The sequence below is a fragment of the Rana temporaria genome, chromosome 3 (assembly GCF_905171775.1).
Source record: "Rana temporaria chromosome 3, aRanTem1.1, whole genome shotgun sequence".
Classification (NCBI taxonomy): domain Eukaryota; kingdom Metazoa; phylum Chordata; class Amphibia; order Anura; family Ranidae; genus Rana; species Rana temporaria.
In genome coordinates this window covers 146,099,191-146,124,690 of record NC_053491.1, presented here as the reverse complement: position 1 = coordinate 146,124,690, position 25,500 = coordinate 146,099,191, and the positions used below count along the sequence as shown (strand labels likewise).

General features: G+C 45.2%; 1 protein-coding gene across 1 annotated transcript in view; it reads right to left on the bottom strand.

Moving 5' to 3' along the window:
- The window catches only part of TPRKB (TP53RK binding protein), a 32,721-nt gene extending 7,223 nt beyond the window's left edge, over window positions 1–25,498 (bottom strand). The window contains exons 1-3 of the mRNA XM_040343626.1: window positions 25,387–25,498; window positions 17,451–17,614; window positions 4,056–4,178 (exon numbers count right to left, since the gene is read on the bottom strand). Coding sequence (XP_040199560.1) covers window positions 4,056–4,178; window positions 17,451–17,591 — 264 coding nt within the window. The 5' untranslated portion in view covers window positions 17,592–17,614; window positions 25,387–25,498. The remainder of the gene's footprint in view (window positions 1–4,055; window positions 4,179–17,450; window positions 17,615–25,386) is intronic.
- Window positions 25,499–25,500: the final 2 nt, after the last annotated feature.

The window sequence follows — 25,500 nt, the reverse complement described above, 5'->3', positions numbered from 1 at the left end:
ACGCCCATTTCCCGCAGGATTCCCCGCTCGGAGCCATAGAAGACATACTGCTTAAACGATAAGTACCAAAATAAAAAAAAAAAACAGACCAGCATACTGCAGATGTCAGCAGTATGCTGGATCTAACTGCAGAAAGTTGATTTTTGGGTGAACTCCCGCTTTAAGTGTATCTCTGATTGAGAATACACTTAAACATAAGTCGGCGTAGATTCTGAGTTAGGTCGGCTTATCTACTGATAAGCCGGCCTAACTTTTTCTGAATCTACCTAATAGTGTCTACAAAATTGGGGATTGATTTATAGCTTTTTTGTTATATATTTTTTTTACTAGTAGTGATCAGCGATTTTTAGCAGGACTGCGACATTGCGGCAGACAGATTGGATACTTTTGACACTTTTTTGGGACCAGTGACATTTATACAGCGATCAGTGCTAAAATTTGTCACTGAATACTGTCACTGGCAGGGACATTAGGGGGCAATTAAATACACCCAGAAGTAGGATACATGTGCATATTAATTAGGATTTAGACATTAACCGGTTCCCGACTGGTTCACGCAGATATACTGCGGCAGAATGGCTCTCCTGGGTGGAATCCAGTATATATATGACTTTGTCCAGGAGAGTCACCAGAGGGCATGCAAGCGCTGCCGGTGGCACGAGCGCCAGCACAGGGATGCGTGTGTGTGTAAACACACAAATCCTTGTGCTGTCAGAGGAGTGAAGACAGATCGTGTGTTTCTACAAAGTAGAAACAGCGATCTGTCATCTCCCCTAGTCACTCCCCTCCCCACACAGTTAGAACACAGTGAGGGAACACACATTTAACCCCTTGATCACCCCATGGTGTTAACCCCTTCCCTGCCAGTGACATTTATACAGTAATCTGTGCATATTTATAGCACTGATCGCTCTTGCCAATGGTCCCAAAAATGTATCAAAAATGTGTCAAAAATGTCCGGTCTGTCTGTTGCAATACCACAAAAAAATCACAGATCACTGTCATTACTAGTAAAAAATAATAATAATAATAAAAACGCCATAAATCTTTCCCATAGTTTGTAGACGCTATAACATTTGCACAAATGAATCAATATATGCTTATTGCGATTTTTGTTACCAAAAATATGTAGAAGAGTACATATTGGCCTAAACTGATGAAGAAATTTGTTTTTAAAAAATTTTTTTGGGGGCATTTAACCACTTAACGCCCGCCGCACGCCTATATACGTCCGCACAATGGCACGGACAGGCAGAAGGGCGTATATATACGCCCTTGCCTTCTAGCGGGTGGGGGGTCCGATCGGGACCCCCTCCGCTGCGTGCGGCGGGCGGGATCCCTCGGGGAGCGATCCGGGACGACGGGGCGGCTATTCGTTTATAGCCGCTCCGTCGCGATCGCTCCCCGAAGCTGAAGAACGGGGAGAGCCGTATGTAAACACGGCTTCCCCGTGCTTCACTGTGGCAGCGCATCGATCGAGTGATCCCTTATATAGGGAGACTCGATCAATGACGTCCATCCTACAGCCACACCCCCCTACAGTTGTAAACACACACACAGTGATCCTTAACTCCTACAGCGCCCCCTGTGGTTAACTCCCAAACTGCAACTGTCATTTTCACAACAAACAATGCAATTTAAATGCATTTTTTGCTGTGAAAATGACAATGGTCCCAAAAATGTGTCAAAATTGTCCGAAGTGTCTGCCATAATGTCGCAGTCACGAAAAAAAATCACTGATCGCCGCCAATAGTAGTAAAAAAAAAATAATTAATAAAAATGCAATAAAACTATCCCCTATTTTGTAAACACTATAAATCTTGCGCAAACCAATCGATAAACGCTTATTGCGATTTTTTTTTACCAAAAATAGGTAGAAGAATACGTATCGGCCTAAACTGAGGAACAAAAAAAAATGTTATATATGTTTTTGGGGGATTTTTATTATAGCAAAAAGTAAAAAATATTGCATTTTTTTCAAAATTGTCGCTCTATTTTTGTTTATAGCGCAAAAAATAAAAACCGCAGAGGTGATCAAATACCACCAAAAGAAATCTCTATTTGTGGGGAAAAAAGGACGCCAATTTTGTTTGGGAGCCACGTCGCACGACCGCGCAATTGTCTGTTAAAGCGACTCAGTCCCGAAACGCAAAACCTGGCCTGGGCATTTAGCTGCAAAATGGTCCGGGGCTTAAGCGGTTAATATAGCAAAATATATATATTTTTTTTAATTGTCGCTCTTTTTTTGTTATAGCGCAAAAAAAAAAAAAAAAAAAACGCAGAGGTAATCAAATACCACCAAGAAAGCTCTATTTGTGGGAAGAAAAGGAGACAAATTTCGTTTGGGTACAGCATTGCATGACCGGGCAATTATCAGTTAAAGCGATGCAGTGCCAAATTGTAAAAGATAATCTGGTCATGAAGGGGGTAAAATCTTCCGGGGCTGAAGTGGTCAAGCTATATGAAGAGTGGAAGGGAGATATAAATCTTATATTAAAAGTAGTACTAAAAACTGAAACTTTTTTTTCTTCCATGGATATGGACATCTTAAAGCGGAAGTAAACCCATCGATGTAACACTTAAAAAAACTGTTAACATTCCCGGCATGCCGGGAATGCTAACTGCACATTGGTTGTGCTCTCAACCAAACTGTCAAACCATCCAATGGCTGGTGTCATAACTGATCACATGTGCAGCTTCATTGGAGTTGAAGATTGAACAAAGGCCAAGATGGCAGCTTCCTTGGCTGAAAAAGATAGGAGGGTTTACAACCGCTTTAAATACAATGCACAATACTGGTAAAAGTTTACTTCAAATGTAGTTGTAATGCCTTTATATTACCTCCAGTCTATCAGCCTCCACCTTCTCTGGGTTCAGATACTGATCTTCCTGCACAGTCTTTAAAGTGTTTTTTTTTTTTAAACAACAAACATGTTCTACTTATCTGCTCTGTGTAATGGTTTTGCACAAAGCAGCCCTGATTCTCCTCTTCTGGGGTCCCCCACCAATGCTTCCAGCTCCTCCTGCCTTCAGAGTTCCCCAATAGCAAGCTGCAAAGTATGGTATAGCGTACCCTTATAGCAAGGTAAAAAAAAGTCTGCCTTTAGAACCACTCACTTCCTGCCCCAGACTACATGTCCCATGAGGCATTGCTCCTCACACTTTCACAAGTTCTCAGGCACTTACTGACATGGATGGTGTACTGAGCTGTATGTGTGCTGCACTGTATTTCCTGATATGTAAACAAACAATGCATTCTATATACAGGCCGATTAATCGATTATGAAAATAGTTAAAAACCATTTTCATAAACGATTAGTTGTCGATTAATTGATTAGTTGTTTTCGGCCCTAGAGGCAACATTTTTAAGAAAACTTTTATTAGCCTTTAATTAATAGATGTGATAAAGTAGAACGTCACACCTCTTTTTTTTTTTAACTTTTGCATTGAGTGGGGAAGGGTTAGAAGTCAGAATTTTAGTGCTGTTCGTGATCCAACAGAAGTAAGAACATTTTGCCAGCAGGCATGCAGACATCAATAAAAATCCTACAGAGGCTCTACTGCTTCTCTACTCTATCCATATGTAAGAAAAAATAAGAAAGTTACTTCCTGTTCTGTATAGCCCCTCCCTTGGCATGACTCTTTTACGCAAGGCCTACAGCATCTCATTCCTGTGCCTATATACTGTATGTGGTAAGATGGTATCGTTTGCTAAGAAAAATATAGTCTGTTTAAACCACTGCAAATAAGCATCGTTATCTAGGTAAGTAAATGGGTTGTCACCAGAACAGGATTAGAGGGGAAATCTCCCACTGGGGACACTAGTTTTGGTGACAACAAGGAATTCCCTCAGTTTGAATGGAGCTTTCTTCTAACTTCCCATTTTGGCTATGGACAGGAAGTGAAGGAAGATTTCCACAATGGAACACATATGGGAAAAAAATGATAGGGGTTATAACCCTCTCTTACTCTATTCAAAAAGCAAAAAAATTGCCTTTAGGTCTACTTTAACCATACATCACATTGTAGGATATTCGATTTACAGCCTTACTTACATTGTTTGTTGGTGATAAATTGAATATAATTTCAGAGTTAAGACTCCTTGTTTTCATTTTTTCCAATAGGTGTAAATGGATAGCTTTGTTTACTGCAATAAGAACCTGAAGCGGATCCACAATCTTCAAAAATAAACCAAAAAACACACATTAAAAATCTGGTAAAAAGTAAAAGGCACAGTAAAGTTTCAAAGTTACATGTACATAATCAAATCTTAATAATTTGGTGTAGAAAATAGGAAATAGATGGACAGCCGCACTCCAGGGAAACTTCAAAAAGTAGTCTTTATTGGTAAAAAATGGACATGCAAATCAAAAATACAGCCACAGAAAGGGACAGCCGACGCGTTTCACACTATATCAGTGATTAGCCATGACTAAGCACTGATATAGTTTGAAATGCGTCGGCTGTCCCTTTCTGTGGCACTTTTTTTGATTTGCATGTCCATTTTTTACCAATAAAGACTACCGTATTTTCCGGCGTATAAGACGACTGGGCGTATGAGACGACCCCCTAATTTTCCAGGAAAAATTTTGGTTTTGGGATATACTCACTGTATAAGACTACCCCCTTCTTACTAGTCTTTCTGGAAGCTGAGGGGTAGCCGGAACCGCTGACAAAAACAGGCTTTTTCAAATCTCACTGTGCCATTACATTACATTCCTCACTGTGCCATTACATTACATGCCCCCACTGTGCCATCACTTGCCCCCACTGTGCCATCACTTGCCCCTCACTGTGCCATCACTTGCCCCTCACTGTGCCATCACTTGCCCCTCACTGTGCCATCACTTGCCCCTCACTGTGCCCCTCACTGTGCCATCACTTGCCCCTCACTTGCCCCTCACTGTGCCTGAACTTGCCCCTCACTGTGCCTGAACTTGCCCCTCACTGTGCCTGAACTTGCCCCCACTGTGCCTGAACTTGCCCCCACTGTGCCTGAACTTGCCCCCCAGTGCAATCACTGCAAACACTCATTATGAAGAAGCACTAAGGCATAGTGCGAAACGTCAGCTTTTCTTTTGTTGTGCTGTTTTTTGCTGTGGCATGTATTTTGTGATTTTTAATTAAAGGAGGAGTTTTTTTGGAGTGCGGCTGTCCCAGCTTTTTTCCTTCATCCTAAACTGCAAACACTCACTTTTTTGCAGGCGGTGACAGTCTCCGTGCTGCGAGCGTCAATGATTTGAAAGCCGCGCCTTCTCCTTAGACTGTCCTGTGTTAGGCGGAACACAAATCTTCCCAGCAGCGCCTCTGTTCTGTGTTCCGCCTATCACGGACGTCTTCTCATCTCGTCCGAGGATGAGAAGGCATCTGTGATAGGAGGAACACAGAACAGAGGCGCTGCTGGGAAGATTTGTGTTCCGCTTATCACAGAACACTCTGAGGAGAAGGAGCGTCTTTTAAATCATTGACGCTGGCAGCACGGAGACCGTCCCCGGCGTATAAGACGATCCCCGACTTTGGATGCATGTTTTTGCATCCAGAAAGTCGTCTTATACGCTGGAAAATATGGTACTTTTTGAAGTTTCCCTGGAGTGCGGCTGTCCATCCATTTCCTATTTTCTACATTTGCCTTGTGCATTTCCGGCACCTTGGTTTCCTGAGAGGTTTAATTGCCTACAAGACCCACCTGGAGCGGTAATTCCCTTCTCTTGCTTAATAATTTGGTGATGCCGATATACTGTATGCTGTGCTTTACCGCTGTTATGTCGGTGCTTTTCGGCCACTAGCGGGGCGCCTTTAACCACCACCAGTGGCCGAATAAAGCGTTAAAAGCACCCACAAAGTGGCGTTTCGGCAGCGGTGCCTATTCATTTAATGGTACAGGCAGTGTATACACCACTCCCGCACTGCCCGTAAGATGCTGCTTGCAGGACTTTTTCTAACCACCCCAGTGTGAAAGAACTCAGGCTCTCACACTGTGAAAGGGGTTATACTAATTAAGGGCTGGTTCACACCATGCCTGCACAGGAGTCGCACAGGAACATGCTGTGTGTTCCTGTGCGACTCACATGCGGTTCTGTGTGGTGCGAGTTCAGCCCATTCATTTTAAATAGGTTAGAATTGCAGCACACCAAAAGTTGTGCATGCACTACTTTTAGAAAACGCACTGCAATCGGATGACATGGTACTTTTGCACCATGCAATCTGGTGCAAGCAGTAAGTCAGTGACTTATTAGTTACATTCATTGCAGATCGCAAATAGACTGCTTTTTTAATGCAGTGTGAATCCTGTGTGGGCATTGTGTGAACTGGCCCTTAGTGGTTAAATGAATTTTATGATACAGTAAATCTATCATAATGAAACTTACCTGATAGCACTTAGTAAAAACATAAGAATCTTTTTTCGAAGTTAAAGCAGAGTTCCACCCAAAAGTGGAACTTCCGCTAAATCCACTCCTCGCCCCCTTACATGCCACATTTGGCATGTCATTTTTTTTTGGGGGGGGGGGGGGCGGGGGTCAGTGGGGGCTTCAGGAGGAGTGGGACTTCCTGTCCCACTTCCTCCTTCCGCCGAGGGGCTGCTAAGGCGATACGTCATATCGCCTTTTGGCAGCCCCTTCCTGTAGGCGATCGCCTGGGACACGCGACAGGTCCCAGGCGATCGCCTGTCCAATCTGATGGCGCAGCGCATGCGCAGTGGGTGCCCGGCCGTGAAGCCGAAAGCTGTCTTGGCCGAGTGCCCACACTTAGAATGACGACGCCGGCCGGAGAGGGGGGGGGGAGGTTGCGGAGCCCCGGCCGGCGCGTCGCTGGAACGTGGAGCAGGTGAGTATGTTTATTAAAAGCCAGCAGCTACACTTTTTGTAGCTGCTGACTTTTAATAAACATTAAAAATTACTGGAACACCCCTTTATGGCTAGTAATATCTGGCTTAGTAGAGCACAATTTCTCTTCAATAGTGCTATAAACATTAAGTCAGCCCTCAAATTTTCCACTCGATTACTCGCATTTTGCAAGTGGAAAATGAGGACTAGCGAGCGTTGGGCTGCCTCGGAGAGAAAGGGGGGGGGCACTGCTGGCAGGCGGGGTTGTTGAATGGGAGCCGAGCAATAGCGGCGGGGAAGAGAGGAGAGCAGGCGGCCGGATCATACGAGAGCAGAGGAACATCGCTTTAACAGCTTTCATTAGAATTGCACAGCTTTCTCCGTACTAGCAGTCACACACAGCCCCGCCTCCTAGCCTGGGTACTTTGATAAACAGATCCCCCGTCTAAAGCCGGGATATGTGTGACATGTATCAGTGAGCGGCAGGAACACTCAGCAATTCAAATGAAAGCTGTTACAGCGATGTTCCTCGTTGCTCTGATGATCCGTCCGGCAATCCTCTTCCTCTCCTCTCTTCCCCTGCACAGGTTGCATGGACACAGACGAAGCAGCATTGATGGACACAGGTGAAGCGGCATTGATGGACACAGGTGAAGCGGCATTGATGGACACAGGTGAAGCGGCATTGATGGACACAGGTGAAGCGGCATTTATGGGCAGAGGAGAAGCAGTATTGATTAGGGCTGGGGAAAAAAAAAATTTATTTAAAATCTGAATCGAGTTGCAAGGGCAAGATTTTGACCGAATCAATATTTTTTTTTCCATAGGACCGGTGCTCTGCGGACTAGGCCTCGCCTAAAAAATCCTGCCCGCAGCGATCCTGGGAAAAGGCAGCAAGGCCGGACGCCGCGGACTAGGCCGAAGCCTCGCGCCCTTTTCCCAGGATCGCGGCGACCTGCGGGCAGGATTTTTTAAGCAATGCCGCAGCTTCGGCCTAAAAACTCTTGCCGGTGTAGTGTTCATCAGAAGAAAAAATAAAAAATAAAAAAGTTTTCTTTTTAATATCCCAGCCCTAGTATTGATGGACACAGGTAGGTTGCATTGTGGAGAACAGGTGGAGCGGCATTGTTGGGCACAGGTTAGTCTGCATTGATAAGCACAGGTGAGGCTGCACTGATAAAGTTGTTGTTAATATTTATTTTTGTAACCTAATTTTGCATAAAACATTTAAGTGAAATTTCATGAGATAATTTATGAGGGCGTTTAGGGTCGGAATTAGGGGTGGGACAGGGTAGGGGTTGTGTGAGGCAACTAGTGGCGAATAACCCTCATGTCCTGGCTAGTAGCCCAGGACTTGAAATTTTGAGCCATGGACGAAGATATCCACCAATTTTAAACAAAATATTATAAAATGTTACCGATATCAAAACCATCTTATGCAGCAAAATGTTTCTTACACTATACATTTTACAGTAGCACAGCGCATTGTGTTCCACTTATATAGCAATTGCAAGTAACAAGTGAAATCAATTATGGACTAGCTAGTGCTATTCCCCAAACACTGGAAATGTGCTAAAATCTGAAAGTCTATTTACACTAAAATGTATCTGATGTACAGTATAAATAACTATGAGTGGGAATGACATGCAGGTACCCAGAGGTGCCAGCACATGGTTATCCTCTTATGCACCCCTGAAGATGTGAAACACTGTGGAAGCTTTGCAATGTTGTGCAAACACTGATTTCAAGTGGAACTAAAGTGTAAAAATGAACATGGACAGTCCCAAGAATGACCCACAAATAACCACAGATACAATATACCGTGCAAAAACATGCAGCATTGTGAAGATAAATAGAACAAGTTGATTCTCAGGACTAGCTGGACACATGCCTAGGCCTCACATATGAATCTATGGATATCAGCAATTTTCTCCCTTGATCTGTCCAACCAATTCAATATAAAAAATTAAAAAAAATCCCTAAACTTTTATTACTTTTTTTTCTTAAGAGATCAGACATAAGGGATGAGTTCTGAGTCCATCACAATAGTCACACAAAATCAATTCCCCCATCCACACGTTAGAGGTGGATGCAGGAATCCTACCCGTTGTGTCTTTGTACTCTGACGGCAGGGAGGCTCCCCTCCCATCAGAATACACAGATCCCCACTGCAGTCTCCAGCCTAAAGCACTGACCAAGCGGACATTTTACAACAGGGCGCTTGAACAGAAGTCGATAGGCAGGTTCCTTGCTGAACCTGCTAAATTTCAATCCATTTATGGCCAGCTTTAGTGTTTTGATGGATCTGCTTTTGAGAAGTTTCAAATGTTACTCTGGAAATTTTATAGAGCTGCATGGTGCACGCCACTTTCATAAAAGCAAAAAACAAAATAACCGTATCTATTGGAGTATAATACGCACCCTAAATTTAAGAGGGAAATTTCAGAAAAAAAAACCTTTCCACAGCCCCCTTTCCCTGCACAGTACATATACTCAAGGAGGAGGCAGAGTAGGAGGAGAAGAGCAGCCAGAACGATCAGCGTTAATTTAAGTATTAGAGGCTTCGATTTACATGGAGAGTGAGACAGGAGGAGCGATATATGAGAAAGGGGCTGTCAGAAATGTTTTCCTAACTTTAAAGTATGGCAGCGCTGTCCCAGGGCCAAGAGAAGTGGGGCAGCCGGCCCGACACTGGACCCCCACCCCACTGGGTGGCACACGAGGTGGACTGCCCGATCCCCGCTGGTAAAAAATAAAGGGATTTTTAATACAGCTTACCTGTAAAATCCTTTTCTTGGAGTACATCACGGGACACAGAGCGGCATATTCATTACTATATGGGTTATATGGAGTACCTTCAGGTGTTGACACTGGCAATCTCAAACAGGAAATGCCCCTCCCTATATAACCCCCTCCCATAGGAGGAGTACCTCAGTTTTGTAGCAAGCAGTATGCCTCCCAAAATGGTCCCCAAAAAGAGGGGTGAGAGCTCTGTGTCCCGTGATGTACTCCAAGAAAAGGATTTTACAGGTAAGCTGTATTAAAAATCCCTTTTTCTTTATCGTACATCACAGGACACAGAGCGGCATATTCATTACTATATGGGATGTCCCAAAGCAATGCTCACAATGAGGGGAGGGAGAACATCTCCAAGACAAAAGGATTTAATTTAGAGAATACTCAAATCATAATAAATCCAACTTAGTTGAGAAAAATAATCTTAAATTTTAAATTTAACTCAAAAAAGAGGAGCCCCCGGATTCCGAGGGTCTCAAACTGCAGCCTGCAGCACTGCCTGCCCAAAGGCTGTATCAGAATTCCTTCTTACGTCCAACTGGTAGAAATTTGTAAACGTGTGGACAGAAGACCAGGTTGCCGCCTTGCAAACTTGAGCCATAGAGATCTGGTGGTGTGCTGCCCAGGAGGTGCCCATGGCCCTAGTAGAATGAGCCTTTAATGATACTGGAGGAGGCAACCCTTTCAAGCCGTAGGCCTGAGTGATTAATTGCTTAATCCACCTAGAAATGGTGGACTTTGCAGCTGCCTGCCCCTTCTTGGGCCCATCCGGTAATACGAACAGCACATCTGTTTTCCGGATCTTCTTTGTAGCTTTAAGATAGGCCTTCATGGCCCTGACGATATCCAAGGTATGCAGCAACCCTTCCTTTCTGGAAGTAGGTTTAGGGAAGAAGGATGGTAATACCAAATCCTGGTTCAAATGAAACTGGATACAACCTTCGGTAGGAAGGAAGGATGAGGGCGGAGAACGACCCTGTCCTTATGAAAAATAAGATATGGTTCCTTACAGGATAAGGCCGCCAGTTCCGATACTCTTCTTGCGGAAACTATGGCGACCAAAAATACTAACTTTCTTGTCAGTAAAACCAAAGGAATTTCAGCCAACGGCTCAAACGGTTGTTTCTGTAAACTTGACAGAACAAGGTTTAAATCCCACGGGCAAAGCGGGGATTTAACTGGAGGTTTAATACGTAAGACCCCTTGAAGGAAGGTCTTAACCAGCGAGTGGGTGGCCAGCGGCCGCTGAAACCACACTGACAGAGCAGAAATCTGTCCTTTGATTATGCTTAATGCCAATCCTTTATCCACTCCTAGCTGGAGAAAACTTAATACTCTATCGATGGTAAATTTGCGAGAAAGCCATCGCTTGGACTCACACCAGCCTACATAGGCCTTCCAGACCCTGTAATAAATCACCCTAGAGACCGGTTTCCTGGCTCTGATTAGGGTAGAGATTACTTTCTGAGACAGACCTCTACCCCTGAGAATCAGGGATTCAGCTTCCAGGCCGTCAAATTTAGATGCCGTAAGGCAGGGTGGAGGATCGGACCTTGCGATAGCAGGTCTGGCCGTAGAGGAAGAGTCCAAGGGTCTCCCACTACCATCTTTAAGATTAGTGAGTACCATGCCCTTCTGGGCCATGCTGGAGCTACCAGGATGACTGGTATGTGCTCCACCCGGATCCTGCGCCGCAGGCGGGGTAGTAACTGGAGCGGGGGAAACGCATAAAGAAGTTTGAACTGATGCCAAGGGCAAACCAACGCATCGGTTCCGCAGGCCATCGGATCCCTTGAGCGGGACATGAACCTGTCTAGCTTCTTGTTGAGTCTCGATGCCATGATATCCACGTCCGGCACTCCCCATCTTTGGCAGAGTGCTTGAAAGATTTGTGGATGCAGAGACCATTCCCCCGGCAAAAGAGTCTGGCGGCTTAAGAAGTCCGCCTGAAAGTTGTCCACTCCTGGAATGAATATTGCCGATATGCAGGGCACATGAGCCTCTGCCCATAGGAGAATCAAGCTCACCTCTCTCTGAGCGGCTTGACTCCTGGTTCCCCCTTGGTGATTTATGTATGCCACGGCCGTGGCATTGTCTGATTGAATTCTCACCGGGAACCCCTGCAATTTTGACGTCCAAGCCCTGAGGGCTAGTCGAGCAGCTCTGAGCTCCAAGATGTTGATGGGCAACTGCTTCTCTGGCGTTGCCCAAGTACCTTGGCGAGTGCAACCATCCAAAATTGCTCCCCAGCCCGTCAGGCTGGCGTCTGTGGTCACTATCTTCCAAGCCACTGGGCTGAAAGACTTCCCCTTCAGTAGATTCTGAGGGTCTAACCACCAACACAGACTTTGTCGGACTCTTGATGAGAGCGGCAACGGGATATCCAAGGCCTGCGGCCTTCTGCTCCATGCTGACAGGATGGCTGCCTGCAGGATGCGAGTGTGGCTCTGGGCGTATGGTACCGCCTCGAATGTGGCCACCATCTTGCCTAGTAATCTCATACATAGGCGAATAGTCGGTTCCTTCTTGCTTAGAACCAGTAGGATTAATTCCTTGATGGCTTTGACCTTCCTCAGAGGTAGAAACACTCTTTGTTGTTCTGTGTCTAATCTCATGCCGAGACATTCCAACTGCCTTGTGGGCAGGAAAGCTGACTTTTCTCGATTTAGGACCCAGCCGAACTTCTCGAGGTATTGGACCGTGAGGGCCACTGCTCGCTCCAAGCCGGGAGACGAGTGATCTATGACTAGGAGGTCGTCCAGGTATGCTAGGATCGTGACCCCTAGGATCCTTAGTTTGGCTAGGATTGGAGCTAGGACCTTCGTGAACACCCGGGGGGCCGTAGCCAACCCGAAGGGAAGCGCCACGAATTGGAAGTGACGCAAAGCCACCATGAAGCGTAGATATCTTTGATGTGGCTGATAAATTGGAAGATGAAGGTAGGCATCCTTTATGTCTATGGACGCCATGAAGTCGTCCTTTTGGAGTGTGGTAGCTGCTGACCGCACGGTTTCCATCCGAAATGAGCGGATCTTTAGGTATGTATTTACCATCTTTAGGTCCAAAATTGGCCTGACATCTCCATTGGACTTCGGGATGATGAATAGGTTGGAGTAGAAACCTAGCCCCTGTTCCAGGACTGGTACCTCTACTATTACTTCCTGGGAAAGTAGATGATTTAATGCCGACATTAATGCGGCTCCTTTCTCCGGATCGTTTGGAATCCTCGACTCCTGGAAATGAAGAGGAGGAAACCTTAGGAAATCTAATTTGTAGCCCGTGGCCACGGAAGACCGTACCCACTCGTCGGGAATGCTGGCTTCCCAAACCTCTGAAAAAGAGTCGCAGCCTTCCCCCCACCTTCGTGGGTGGGGGCGCCCCTTCATAAGGTCGGCTTGGGGGCTGGGTTTGCTGGTTTGCGAACCCACTGCTTTCTGCTTTTAGCAGCCTGTCCTTGTGATTTGCTGTTGAAGCCGAAGTTTGCTTTCGCAGGAGGCCGTCGATACTGTTTGGCATTAGAGGGCCCCTGCCCAGGGGAGTACTGTCGTTTAAACGCAGGCCCCTGAAACTTCCTCTTAGTTGGCAAGAGAGTACTTTTGCCATTTGAAATGGTTTGAATGTATTTATCTAGGTCTTCTCCGAAGAGTCGTCCTCCATGGAAGGGGAACCCTACCAGGAGCTTCTTGCATGGGGGCTCGGCCTCCCAGCTTTTTAACCATAAGAGTCTTCTCATATGGATAAGGGATAACGATAAACGTGACGCTTGCTGGATAGAATCCTTAATTGCGTCTACTGTAAAACATATGGCCCTAGGGACATCCGAAAATTCTTCTGCCTGCTGGGCAGGAATAAGTTTAAGCATCTGCTTAACCTGATCCGATAATGCTTGAGCAACCCCAATCGCAGCCACAGCTGGCTGTACTACTGCCCCTGCAGTAGTGAAGGAGTTCTTAAGTAGTGCTTCCAAGCGTTTATCAACTGGATCCTTGAATACCTGTATGTTTTCTACAGGGCATGTTAATGATTTGTTAATACATGAGATGGCTGCGTCCACTGCAGGAGTAGCCCATTTCTTGGAAAATTTATCTTCCATAGGATATAGGGCAGAGAATCTTTTAGGTGGTAAGAAGATTTTTCTGGCTTGTTCCAATCTTGGAACAAAACTCCCTCTAGTAGAGGGTGGATCGGAAATACTGCATTGCTTTGAGGCGCCCTCAGTGAGCCCAAAGCTGAAACCGTAGATACCTGGAGATCTGGTACTGGCAAGTTGAATGCATTATGGACCAAGTCCGTTAAGGCTTGAGTCCACCAGCTCTCCCCTTGGGAGACTGCTCCAGACTCCTCTGTATCCGGATCTTCGATCCCTGAACCTACTTGGTCCTTGTCCAAGAGGTCGTCCAATTCCCCTGAGGAAAGGACCTCCTCTTCTGAGGGTCTGCGCTCGGGCGACGGAGATCTAATCCGTTTACTGCCCCGCATAGCTGTGGCTATCATTTTTCCCATTCTTTTCTCCATCTCTCTTAAAGAGGTGAGTAATACCTCGTCCGTGACCATCTTAGGGTTGGACTGACCCGCGCCAGCTCCAGCCCCAAATCCCGATGGCCCCAAGGCTCCCTGTGGGGAAAGCAGCGGCATAACTTTGTCCGAGACCTTAGACTCTCCGGATGCCATGGTACAATACCAAGGTACACCTGCTACCTATTGGTATTTGGAACTATAAAAGTTAATTGCCCAAACACCTGTTTGGGGGATAAAAAATGCTTCCTCTCCCCTAGATGACTTTTTTTTTTATTTTTTTCGTTTTTGTTTCAAATCCAGGAAAGAAAAAACATTCTGTCCCCCTGAGTAGTATTGCAAAGAAAAACTATGAGATGGAAAAGAAAACAGCCTATTTCTAGGCTTGAAAAACAGTCTTCTGAAGACTGCAATATCCTTTCTGGCCACTGTGTGTCCTCGGCGCCCCGTGCTGCCGCTCTGGTCTTTCCTCCCCCGTTCCAAAGTATTGATGAGCTGTATGGAACAAACAAGGAAGGGCCGCCCCTTCCTTAAGCCACTGACCCGCCCTTCCCCCCCCAGCAATCTCAAACAGGAAATGCCCCTCCCGACAGGGGGGGTTTGGGAGGAAGGGACCTCTCTGCTCCAGCAAACTGCAGCCTGCAGCCTGGAACCACGAGGAGGTCAGCGTTTTGCCTGCTTTGCAGGCTCTGAGGAGGAAGACTGAATGGAGCATCGCCTGGAGGCTTGCAGGTAAGCACAGCTCTCTGACACACACATATACTTTTATATCACACAGGCCCCACTCAATGCTTTTCCAACACTACAAGGGAGGTCACTCTTATGGGGAATAATACATATAGAGCCATCCTATCTTTATGATATGTGACTAGTTTGCCAGATGCAGTGCATAACTTTAGGCATGTCCCCTGTGACCCCCCAGAAAAAAAAAACCTGCTAAGAACCAAGTTCCGCAAGTTTTCCCCTCACTTACCTGCTCCATGCCGCAGGACTTTGCCAAGCAAGAGGCCCAATCTTCCCCCATCTCGGTGGGGATGTCTAGACCTTCAGGCCCTGGGTTCCTATGAAGGATCCACTGTCCTGGGCCCATATAGCACCCTGGCAACAGAAACATTAGGCACCCAAAGGTTTTCTAAGTTCTGGGCCCAGGGTCCAGCTCTCTAAAAAGAAAAGCATTATGGGCTATACCCCAAGGGTTTGGGGTCCGGTTACTGACCACTTTAGCGCTGAGGCTTTTTTGGACAGAACCGGTAGCTCACCTAATCCCAAGGATGCGGAGGCAAGCTAAACCATGACTAACACCTAAGACACTGGCGTAAAAACTGAGGTACTCCTCCTATGGGAGGGGGTTATATAGGGAGGGGCATTTCCTGTTTGAGATTGCCAGTGTCAACACCTGAAGGTACTCCATATAACCCATATAGTAATGAATATGCCGCTCTGTGTCCCGTGATGTACGATAAAGAAAATTAAATATCGGTGTATAATATGCAGGCACAGTTTAACCCTCGATTTTCAAAAAAGTGTGTGTTATACTCCGATAAATACAGTAATTGTACCAGTTCGCTTCCAGACCCTCTACCCAGCTCCTCTATGATGCGTTTCACCTCTTACTGGGCTTTAACTCTATACTCGAGGTATTGAATTAAAATTCATGTAGGTCCGAGGAGTAAAACATTTTTCCAGCAGAGGTCCAAGTTGCATGTTTGTGCAATGACTCAGATCCTTCACATCAAAGCCCTCATATTTATATCAGTGTGTCCTCAGTCGTCCGTCCCCCTTCACAACAGTGCCCCCCTTTATGTCACAGTTCCCCCCATCTTGTGTCATCGTTCTCTCAACATCACAGTTTTCCCCATTTTACATCACATTCCCCCCCCTTCATAGCAGTGTCCTTAGGCCCCATCACCCTCACCCCCCCTATTTGCAGTGTCCTTACCCCCCTTCATAGCAGCATCGTTAGTCCCCTTCAATACAGTGTCCTTAGCCTCCTTTACAACCCTTCATAACAGTGTTCTTAGCCCCCTTCACCTCCTCTTCATAACAATTTCCTTACACCTCATTTCCCCATTACAGCAGCGCTTGCAGCCACACACACAGCCCTACCTTACAAAGGGCAGGTCTGGACAAAGGGTGGGAGTTGCCAAGCTTTTCCTGTCAACGAGCTGGTTATTAGTTGCTAGGACTGCTCAGTGTCCAAGCAACCAATCACCCGGTTGCAGCTCCTGCCCCAAGACCTCCCAGCTTGCCGCCTCTCCAGTCCTCTGCCATGCTTAAAAGGATGACAGTGCGGCAGCTGGGGAAAAGAAAGAAAGTAGAGCTGGATCTACAAGGTGGCCATGCAAAAAAATAAAGAAGTGTCCAGGCTCCTAAATGGCGTGAATGTGGCAGTCCCGGTGGGACGGTCACTCGTTACGCATCCAGACGGCCATTTATTGTCTGCTCTTACCACATTGATGTCCCAGTGGGGGGGGGGGGGGGGACACATCAGCAAGAAGCTAGCTGGAATGTCTTAAAGTGTGCTGAAACATCAAAGTTTGTTTTTAGCTTTTTTGGAGGCAATGTGCGATTTCATACTATATGTACCCGCAGTAAACAGTGTGAAAGGTTACACAACAAATTGTGAGTTCTTTGGAAATCTTTTGCAATACAAAATAAACATTACAATAAAACAAGTGTTTTTTCTGGATCCGATTTCTGGGAATGTGTTAGGCTGCATTCACACCTGAGCGTGGCGTTTTTGGTATTTTTTTCCGGCGTTTTGTCGCGCGTATTTGCGCGTTTGCATACAGCGGCGTCCGACATTTTTGTACTTCGATGTTTTTTATTTTAGCCAATAGGAAAAATTATCATCTTTTCATCACTTGTTGCTATGTTTGTAGATTTTTTTATCTTCTGCCTGGGTGAAATGTTCTATTGATTAAAGCGACAAAACGCCTGTAGAAACGCTTGTTGTCACGCTAGACACTTGAATCGAGCGTTTCCATTACTTTCTATGGGAAATACAAACGCTCAAAAACACCCAAACCACACAATTTGCGCGACAAAAAAGGGTCCGGAACTTGTTTGAGCTTCAGGCGTTCAGCGTCAGGCGTTTTGGAGTGGAGATGTGAACCATCTCCATAGAGAATAATGTATTTGTTCCCCTCTAACGTTTTGGAGCGCCTCACTTCAGGCGACAAAACGCTCAGGTGTGAATGGGGCCTAAGGGTGAGAGGGTGTGGCACATTTTGACATTGCCAGTAAATTTTAAAGCTTGTGTACGTAAAGAAAACAGTAAGTACATTTAAAGATTATATAAAGCTACAATATTACCATTGCAGGATTCAGTAACACTCCATCAACATCTCCATCAATCGCTTTCTTTCTTAGTCCTGATGCATTTTTAACATCTTTGAATAAAAGCAAAGTCACTTTATGTTCAGGAAACAGTTCGAGGTGATAAGTTACATCCATTGTAATCTAGCTATGAACGGCCCCTGCAGATGTAGGATAAAAATAGTACACAGATTTATCTCATGACAAAGCTCTATGCAAACACCCAGATGCTTTGAGATTCTTTATCAATCACATTAATATTTGATGCGTCTCCCCCTGGCCTTTAAAACCACATTCATTCTCACAGGTACAATAGCACACAATTAAGGATTTTGCAGCCGATAGCCCTCTTCCCCTCCAGAGTCGTTTTTTCGTTTTTTGCACGCATGGTAAAATCTGAATTCAAACTGCTTAATAGCTCCAGAACAGTACATATTTTCTGAAACAAAAGACTCTGTAGAATAAACAAAATGGTAGTTGCATTTTTTTATGTCACACCATATTTGCACAGCCGTTTATCAGATTTTTTTTTTTTTGTAATATAAAACACTAAAATGACTTGGAGTGCACACACATACAATTTAATTCCCATTTTTTCCTACAAAATAAAAGATGAGGATGTATGGAATGAATAGATACAAACTATGTCAGGCCTCAAAACTGCGTGCGCCAAACACAAAATGGTAAAAAATTAACAGTACCCAAAATTATTAATCAGTGGAGATTTAAAAACCTTAACATCTCATGAGTTTAATAAGTGTTTAATGTTAACTATAAATAATGGCCTTAAATATATTGCACTCATGCTGATGTTTGTGGTTACAACATGTGTGGTGGAGTTGCTGTTTACATGCATGTAGAATGCATGTAGAATGCCCCCCAGAAATGTAATTTCTTGGGGTGCACCGAATGTAAATTTTGGCAGAAAAATATTTATATTTTTATATTTTTATAAATATTTATATTTTTATATTTTTATAAATAATTATATTGTATTCGACTTTTTAATTAATATCATCAATTTAAAATTAATATGAATTTATTGTTGGCCATTAATGGCCATTATTCGTGAAAGAAAAGCTCATGAAAAATGCAGTCTGCAGTCTCTTGTATCATGTCCTCAGTCTCTAACCATCTCTTGTATCATGTCCCCAGTCTCTAACCATCTCTTGTATCATGTCCCCATTCTCTAACCATCTCTTGTATCATGTCCTCAGTCTCAAACCATCTCTTGTATCATGTCCCCAGTCTCTAACCATCTCTTGTATCATGTCCCCATTCTCTAACCATCTCTTGTATCATGTCCCCATTCTCTAACCATCTCTTGTATCATGTCCTCAGTCTCAAACCATCTCTTGTATCATGTGCCCAGTCTCTAACCATCTCTTGTATCATGTCCCCATTCTCTAACCATCTCTTGTATCATGTCCTCAGTCTCAAACCATCTCTTGTATCATGTCCCCAGTCCATACCATCTCTTCAGTCTCTAACCATCTCTTCTATCATGTCCCCAGTCCCTACCATCTCGTCAGTCTCTAACCATCTCTTGTATCATGTCCCCAGTCTCTAACCATCTCTTGTATCATGTCCCCAGTCTCTAACCATCTCTTGTATCATGTCCCCAGTCCCTACCATCTCTTCAGTCTCTAACCATCTCTTGTATCATGTCCCCAGTCCCTGCCATCTCTTCAGTCTCTAACCATCTCTTGTATCATGTCCCCAGTCTCTAACCAACTCTTGTATCATCCATTGTATCAACCATCTCTAACCATCTCTTGTATCATGTCCCCAGTCTCTAACCATCTCTTGTATCATGTCCCCAGTCTAACCATCTCTTGTATCATGTCTTCAGTCTCAAACCATCTCTTGTATCATGTCCCCAGTCCCTACCATCTCTTCAGTCTCTAACCATCTCTTGTATCATGTCCCCAGTCCCTACCATCTCTTCAGTCTCTAACCATCTCTTGTATCATGTCCCCAGTCTCTAACCATCTCTTGTATCATGTCCCCATTCTCTAACCATCTCTTATATCATGTCCCCATTCTCTAACCATCTCTTGTATCATGTCCTCAGTCTCAAACCATCTCTTGTATCATGTCCCCAGTCACTACCATCTCTTCAGTCTCTAACCATCTCTTGTATCATGTCCTCAGTCTCTAACCATCTCTTGTATCATCCATTGTATCAACCATCTCTAACCATCTCTTGTATCATGTCCCCAGTCTCTAACCATCTCTTGTATCATGTCCCCATTCTCTAACCATCTCTTGTATCATGTCCTCAGTCTCAAACCATCTCTTGTATCATGTCCCCAGTCTCTAACCATCTCTTGTATCATGTCCCCATTCTCTAACCATCTCTTGTATCATGTCCTCAGTCTCAAACCATCTCTTGTATCATGTCCCCAGTCCCTACCATCTCTTCAGTCTCTAACCATCTCTTCTATCATGTCCCCAGTCCCTACCATCTCGTCAGTCTCTAACCATCTCTTGTATCATGTCCCCAGTCTCTAACCATCTCTTGTATCATGTCCCCAGTCCCTACCATCTCTTCAGTCTCTAACCATCTCTTGTATCATGTCCCCAGTCCCTGCCATCTCTTCAGTCTCTAACCATCTCTTGTATCATGTCCCCAGTCTCTAACCAACTCTTGTATCATCCATTGTATCAACCATCTCTAACCATCTCTTGTATCATGTCCCCAGTCTCTAACCATCTCTTGTATCATGTCCCCAGTCTAACCATCTCTTGTATCATGTCCCCATTCTCTAACCATCTCTTGTATCATGTCTTCAGTCTCAAACCATCTCTTGTATCATGTCCCCAGTCCCTACCATCTCTTCAGTCTCTAACCATCTCTTGTATCATGTCCCCAGTCTCTAACCATCTCTTGTATCATGTTCCCATTCTCTAACCATCTCTTATATCATGTCCCCATTCTCTAACCATCTCTTGTATCATGTCCTCAGTCTCAAACCATCTCTTGTATCATGTCCCCAGTCACTACCATCTCTTCAGTCTCTAACCATCTCTTGTATCATGTCCTCAGTCTCTAACCATCTCTTGTATCATGTCCCCATTCTCTAACCATCTCTTGTATCATGTCCCCAGTCCCTACCATCTCTTCAGTCTCTAACCATCTCTTGTATCATGTCCCCAGTCTCTAACCATCTCTTGTATCATGTCCCCAGTCCCTACCATCTCTTCAGTCTCTAACCATCTCTTGTATCATGTCCCCAGTCCCTACCATCTCTTCAGTCTCTAACCATCTCTTGTATCATGTCCCCAGTCTCTAACCATCTCTTGTATCATGTCCCCAGTCTCTAACCATCTCTTGTATCATGTCCCCAGTCTCTAACCATCTCTTGTATCATGTCCCCAGTCCCTACCATCTCTTCAGTCTCTAACCATCTCTTGTATCATGTCCCCAGACTCTAACCATCTCCTCAGTCTCTAACCATTTCTTGTATCTTGTATCTTGTATCTCTTGTATAATGTCCCCAGTCTCTAACCATCTCTTCAGTCTCTAACCATCTTTTGAATCATGTGCCCAGTCCCTAACCATCTCTTCACAATTTCCATTCGGTGCACCTCTAGCAGACACGATACAAGAGATCAATGCAGCCTCACCAGTGTCCATCAAATGCAGCCTCACCGATGCCTGTCAGATGCAGCGTCTACCAGTGCCTGGATCAGAGCTGCAATCTCCCACTGTGCCACGGAGCTGGATTTGAATTTCCCGGGCTGGGCAGCCGCAGTAATAATGTCCAGCCTTCTGTGATACGTCACACTGATTCAATGCCCCAGCATTGGTTCAGTGTGCCGTCTATCACAAAAGGCGGGACATTGTTACTGCGGCCGGGTGGACAGTTTAGCTCTGCTCTGCGATCCGCTTTTCGGTGCTGATAATTATCGGCACCTTTTCTTCTTTAGGCCGAATGACGAAAACACAGTTTTCGACCGATATGTTTTGGTGGCCAAAATTTCCCTTCTAGTAATTTCTTGCTTGTGTGATTGGCTTACTGATTTTCCCAGAAGTCTGCACTAAGATATAAAAATAAAAAAAATCAGATTTGAGCATCCCCTGCAACAAAAATGCAATTTTTGGTGAGATACTCTGAAAGGGAAATCACGTCTAAAGGGATGCAGACCTTGCAACTTTCCTCAGAACCGTTTTTCATGACGAGAAAAATGCAATTTTTTTAATTGGTCGTTAAAAACGGTCGTGTGTGGGCTCCAGAGCATTTTTCCCCTTTATAGTGCCGTTGTACGTGTTGTACGTCACTGCGCTTTTCTCAAGCATTTTTTTCCTGAGTGTTTCGTGTGTATGCAAGGCAGGCTTGACAAGAATCACGTCGAGAAAAACTTTGTTTTTTTCCATGACATGAAAAACGGTCGTGTGTACGCGGCTTTATTACATCAACAATGCCATTACAAGCAGGAATTTCAAGGAAGGCAGGTTTTTCCATAAGTGCTGTCCAAGCTCTTCTGCAGAAACACAGAAGCAGGCAATGCTGACGAGTAAAAAAAACAGTGGTCTGCCAAGGAATCTTAGCTCAGCAGACAAAAGATACATCATGTGATGACATACCTTTGCAGTCAGAAGACTGGTACCATTTTAAGTATCCTGTGCAAAGTGCTGTGCGTATGTATACAAGTATTTGATCCCCTATCAATCAATTCGATTTCTGGCCTTCAGGTGTCTTCTATACAGGTAATGAGCTGAGATTAGGCGCACTCACCTAACCACTTGCCGCCCGTCATACAGCAAAATGACAGGGGTAAAGTGGTTCCTTTACCCTGAACGGAGGTCAAATGACATGATCAGGATAACTAGCCGGTGTGTGCTTGTGGGGGTGCGCAATGATCAGTTGTGCGGCATGTCAGTCTGACACAGCGCAACTCCGATCTAGGTAAAGAGTTTCTGATGGAGACTCTTTACCACGTGATCAGCCATGTCCAACCATGCATCGGCTTTTCCTCACTCGCGTCTTTTAGAAGCAAGTAGAGGAGAGATGATCGGCTGCTCCTCTGACTGGGGGGGGTCTTTGCTGATTGATTATCAAGGCAGCCCCCCTTGAGGATGCCCACACTGGACAACCAAGGATGCCCACCACTTGTGACCACCAGGGATGTCAATAAGTGCCCACAATGGGTGCCAATCAGTGTCAAACACTAATGCCAGCCTGTGATGCCCATCAGTATACATCAGTGCCACCCATCAATGCCGCCTATTGGTGCCCATCAGTGCAGCCCCATCAGTGCCTGTTAGTACTTATTTACAAAGTTTTGTAACAGAAACAAAAAGCAGAAAATAAAAATCCTAGTGGTGATTAAATACCACCAAAGAAAGCTCTATTTGTGGGAACAAAATGTTAAAAAAAAAAGTTTGGGTACAGTGTAGCATGACTGCGCAATGGCCATTCAAAGTGCGACAGCGCTGAAAATGTGTCTAGGCAGGAAGGTGTATAAGTGCCCTGTATTGAAGTGGTAAAGGGAGTGCTTCTAATCTCAGCTTGTTACCTGTAAAAAGACACCTCCTTACAGAAGCAATCAGATTCCAACTCTCCACCATGGCCAAGACCAAAAAGCTGTCCAAGGATGTCGGAGACAAGATTGTAGACCTACACAAGGCTGGAATGGGCTACAAGACTAACGCCAATCTGCTTGGTGAGAGGGTGACATCAGTTAGTGTGGTTATTCGCAAATGGAAGAAACACAAAATGTCAATCTCCCTAAGTCTGGGGCTCCATGCAAGATCTCACCTTGTGGTGTTTCAATGATCATGAGAACAGTGAGGAATCAGCCCCAGAACTATACGGGAGAATCTTGTCAATGATCTCAAGGCATCTGGAACCACAGTCACCAAGAAAATAATTGGTAACACACTATGCCTCGGAGGACTGCAATTGAGCAGTGTCCGCAAGGTCCCCCTGCTCAAGACAGCACATATACAGGCCCAGTCTGAAGTTTGCCAATGAACATCTGAATGATTCAGAGGAGAACTGGGTGAAAGTTTTGTGGTCGGATCAGACCAAATCAATCTCTTTGCCATCAACCCAACTCGCTGTGTTTGGAGGAGGGGGAATGCTGCCTATGACCCCAAGAACACCATACCCACCATCAAACATGGAGGTGGAAACATTATGCTTTGGGTGTGCTTTTCTGCTAGGGGGTCAGGACAATATTACTGCACCAAAGGAATGATGGATGGGGCCATGTACCGTCAAATCTCCGGTGAGGACCCCCTTCCTTTAGCCAGAGCATTGAAAATGGAACTTGGTTGGGTATTCCAGCATGACAATGACCCAAAACATACGACCAAGGCCACAAAGGATTGGCTCAAGAAGAAGCACATTATAGCAACACTAAAGGCAATTTTTTTATTTATTTAAATAACAAACATGTTATACTTACCTCCACTGTGCAGCTTGTTTTGCACAGAGTGTCCCCGAATCCGGTCTTCTGGGGTCCCTCGGCGGCTGTCTCGGCTCCTCCTCACAAAAGCTTTCCACCTTCATGCGAGCGAGCTTGCATGGTGGAAAGCTTTTGCGAGTGCGCTCCTGTGATACAGCGGCGGGTATAGCCGCGGACTGTATCACTCGGCCCCGCCTCCTGGCTCGCTGCTTCATCCGCTGTGATTGACAGCAGCGCCAGCAAATGGCTGCGCTGCTATCAATCCGTCCAGCCTAGCCAATCAACGGCCAGGCTGGGAACCGAAGAGGATCACGTGGACCCGCGCGGGACTTACGAGGGGTCAGGTAAGTAAAACGGGGGTTCGGGGGGGGGGGGGGGCGGTACCGTCGGATGTTTTTTCACCTTAATGCATAGGATGCATTAAGGTGAAAAAACATTTACCTTTACAACCCCTTTAAGGTCTTGGAGTGGCCCACCCAGTGTCCAGACCTTAATCCCATAGAAAATATGTGGAGGGAGTTGAAGGTTCGAGTTACCAAACTTCAGACCTCGAAACCTTAATGACTTGGAGAGGATCTGCAAAGAGGAGTGGGACAAAATTCCTCCTGAGATGTGTGCAAACCTGGTGGCCAACTACAAGAAATGTCTGGCCTCTGTGATTGCCAACAAGGGTTTTGCCACCAAGTACTGTCATGGTTTGCGAAGGTCAAATACTTATTTGACTTATTAACCACTTATGGACCGCCCGCCGTCATTATACATTGGCTCTATGAAGTAGAATATTGTTGTTATGGCAACCCCGGTATCCACTTCTTCAGCGGGGGGTCCGCTTTAAGATAAAAGTGGTCTCAGCGGCGGATTTGCAGCGAGATCACTTTTATTGGTGGCGGGAAAGGGGCATTCCTCCCGCCGTGCTCCGAAGCCCTCCACCGCTTACCTTGCAGTGGCGGAGGTGATCGGATCCTGTCTCTTGCTTGGTATGGAGCTGAGTGAGGGGGAAGATGGACCCCATCCGGCTCCTTAACATTGCAGGGTGGAAGCGACATCAAAACTTAATTTCCGTCCATAGCTCTTAAAAGGGACTTTTTTTATTTATTTATTTCAAAAAACATTTTTTTTTTTTTTGGATTGCACTTTAGTTTAAATATGAGATCTGGGGTCTTTTTGACCACAGATCTCATATTAAAGAGGTCCTGTCATGCTTTTTTTTCTATTACAAGGGATGTTTACATTCCTTGTAATAGGAATAAAAGTGAATTTTTTTTTTTTTTTTTTTTTTTAAGATGTGTGTGTGTGCCCAAAAAAATGCAGGGGGCTTCTTTTGCCGCATATATAGTATCCTGTTCAAGAAAACAGACCGTCCTATGCTGTTGCACATTAGCACCATCCGCAGGTCTGAATGAGGCTTTGGAATAAAGGACATAAATATAAACACTTCTCATAACTCCCACCCAGCTCTCCTCTCCACAGTCACGTCATATCTATGGCGGTCTGTTGTCAACCTCTTAGAACTCACCTGGAAAACAGACACCTGAGTCCTGACAACACTCCACCTTCCATATACCACAACGACCCTCCGCCTGGGAAGAAGACCAGCTACAAATCCACCGGGGGACACGCAGGAAGGCGG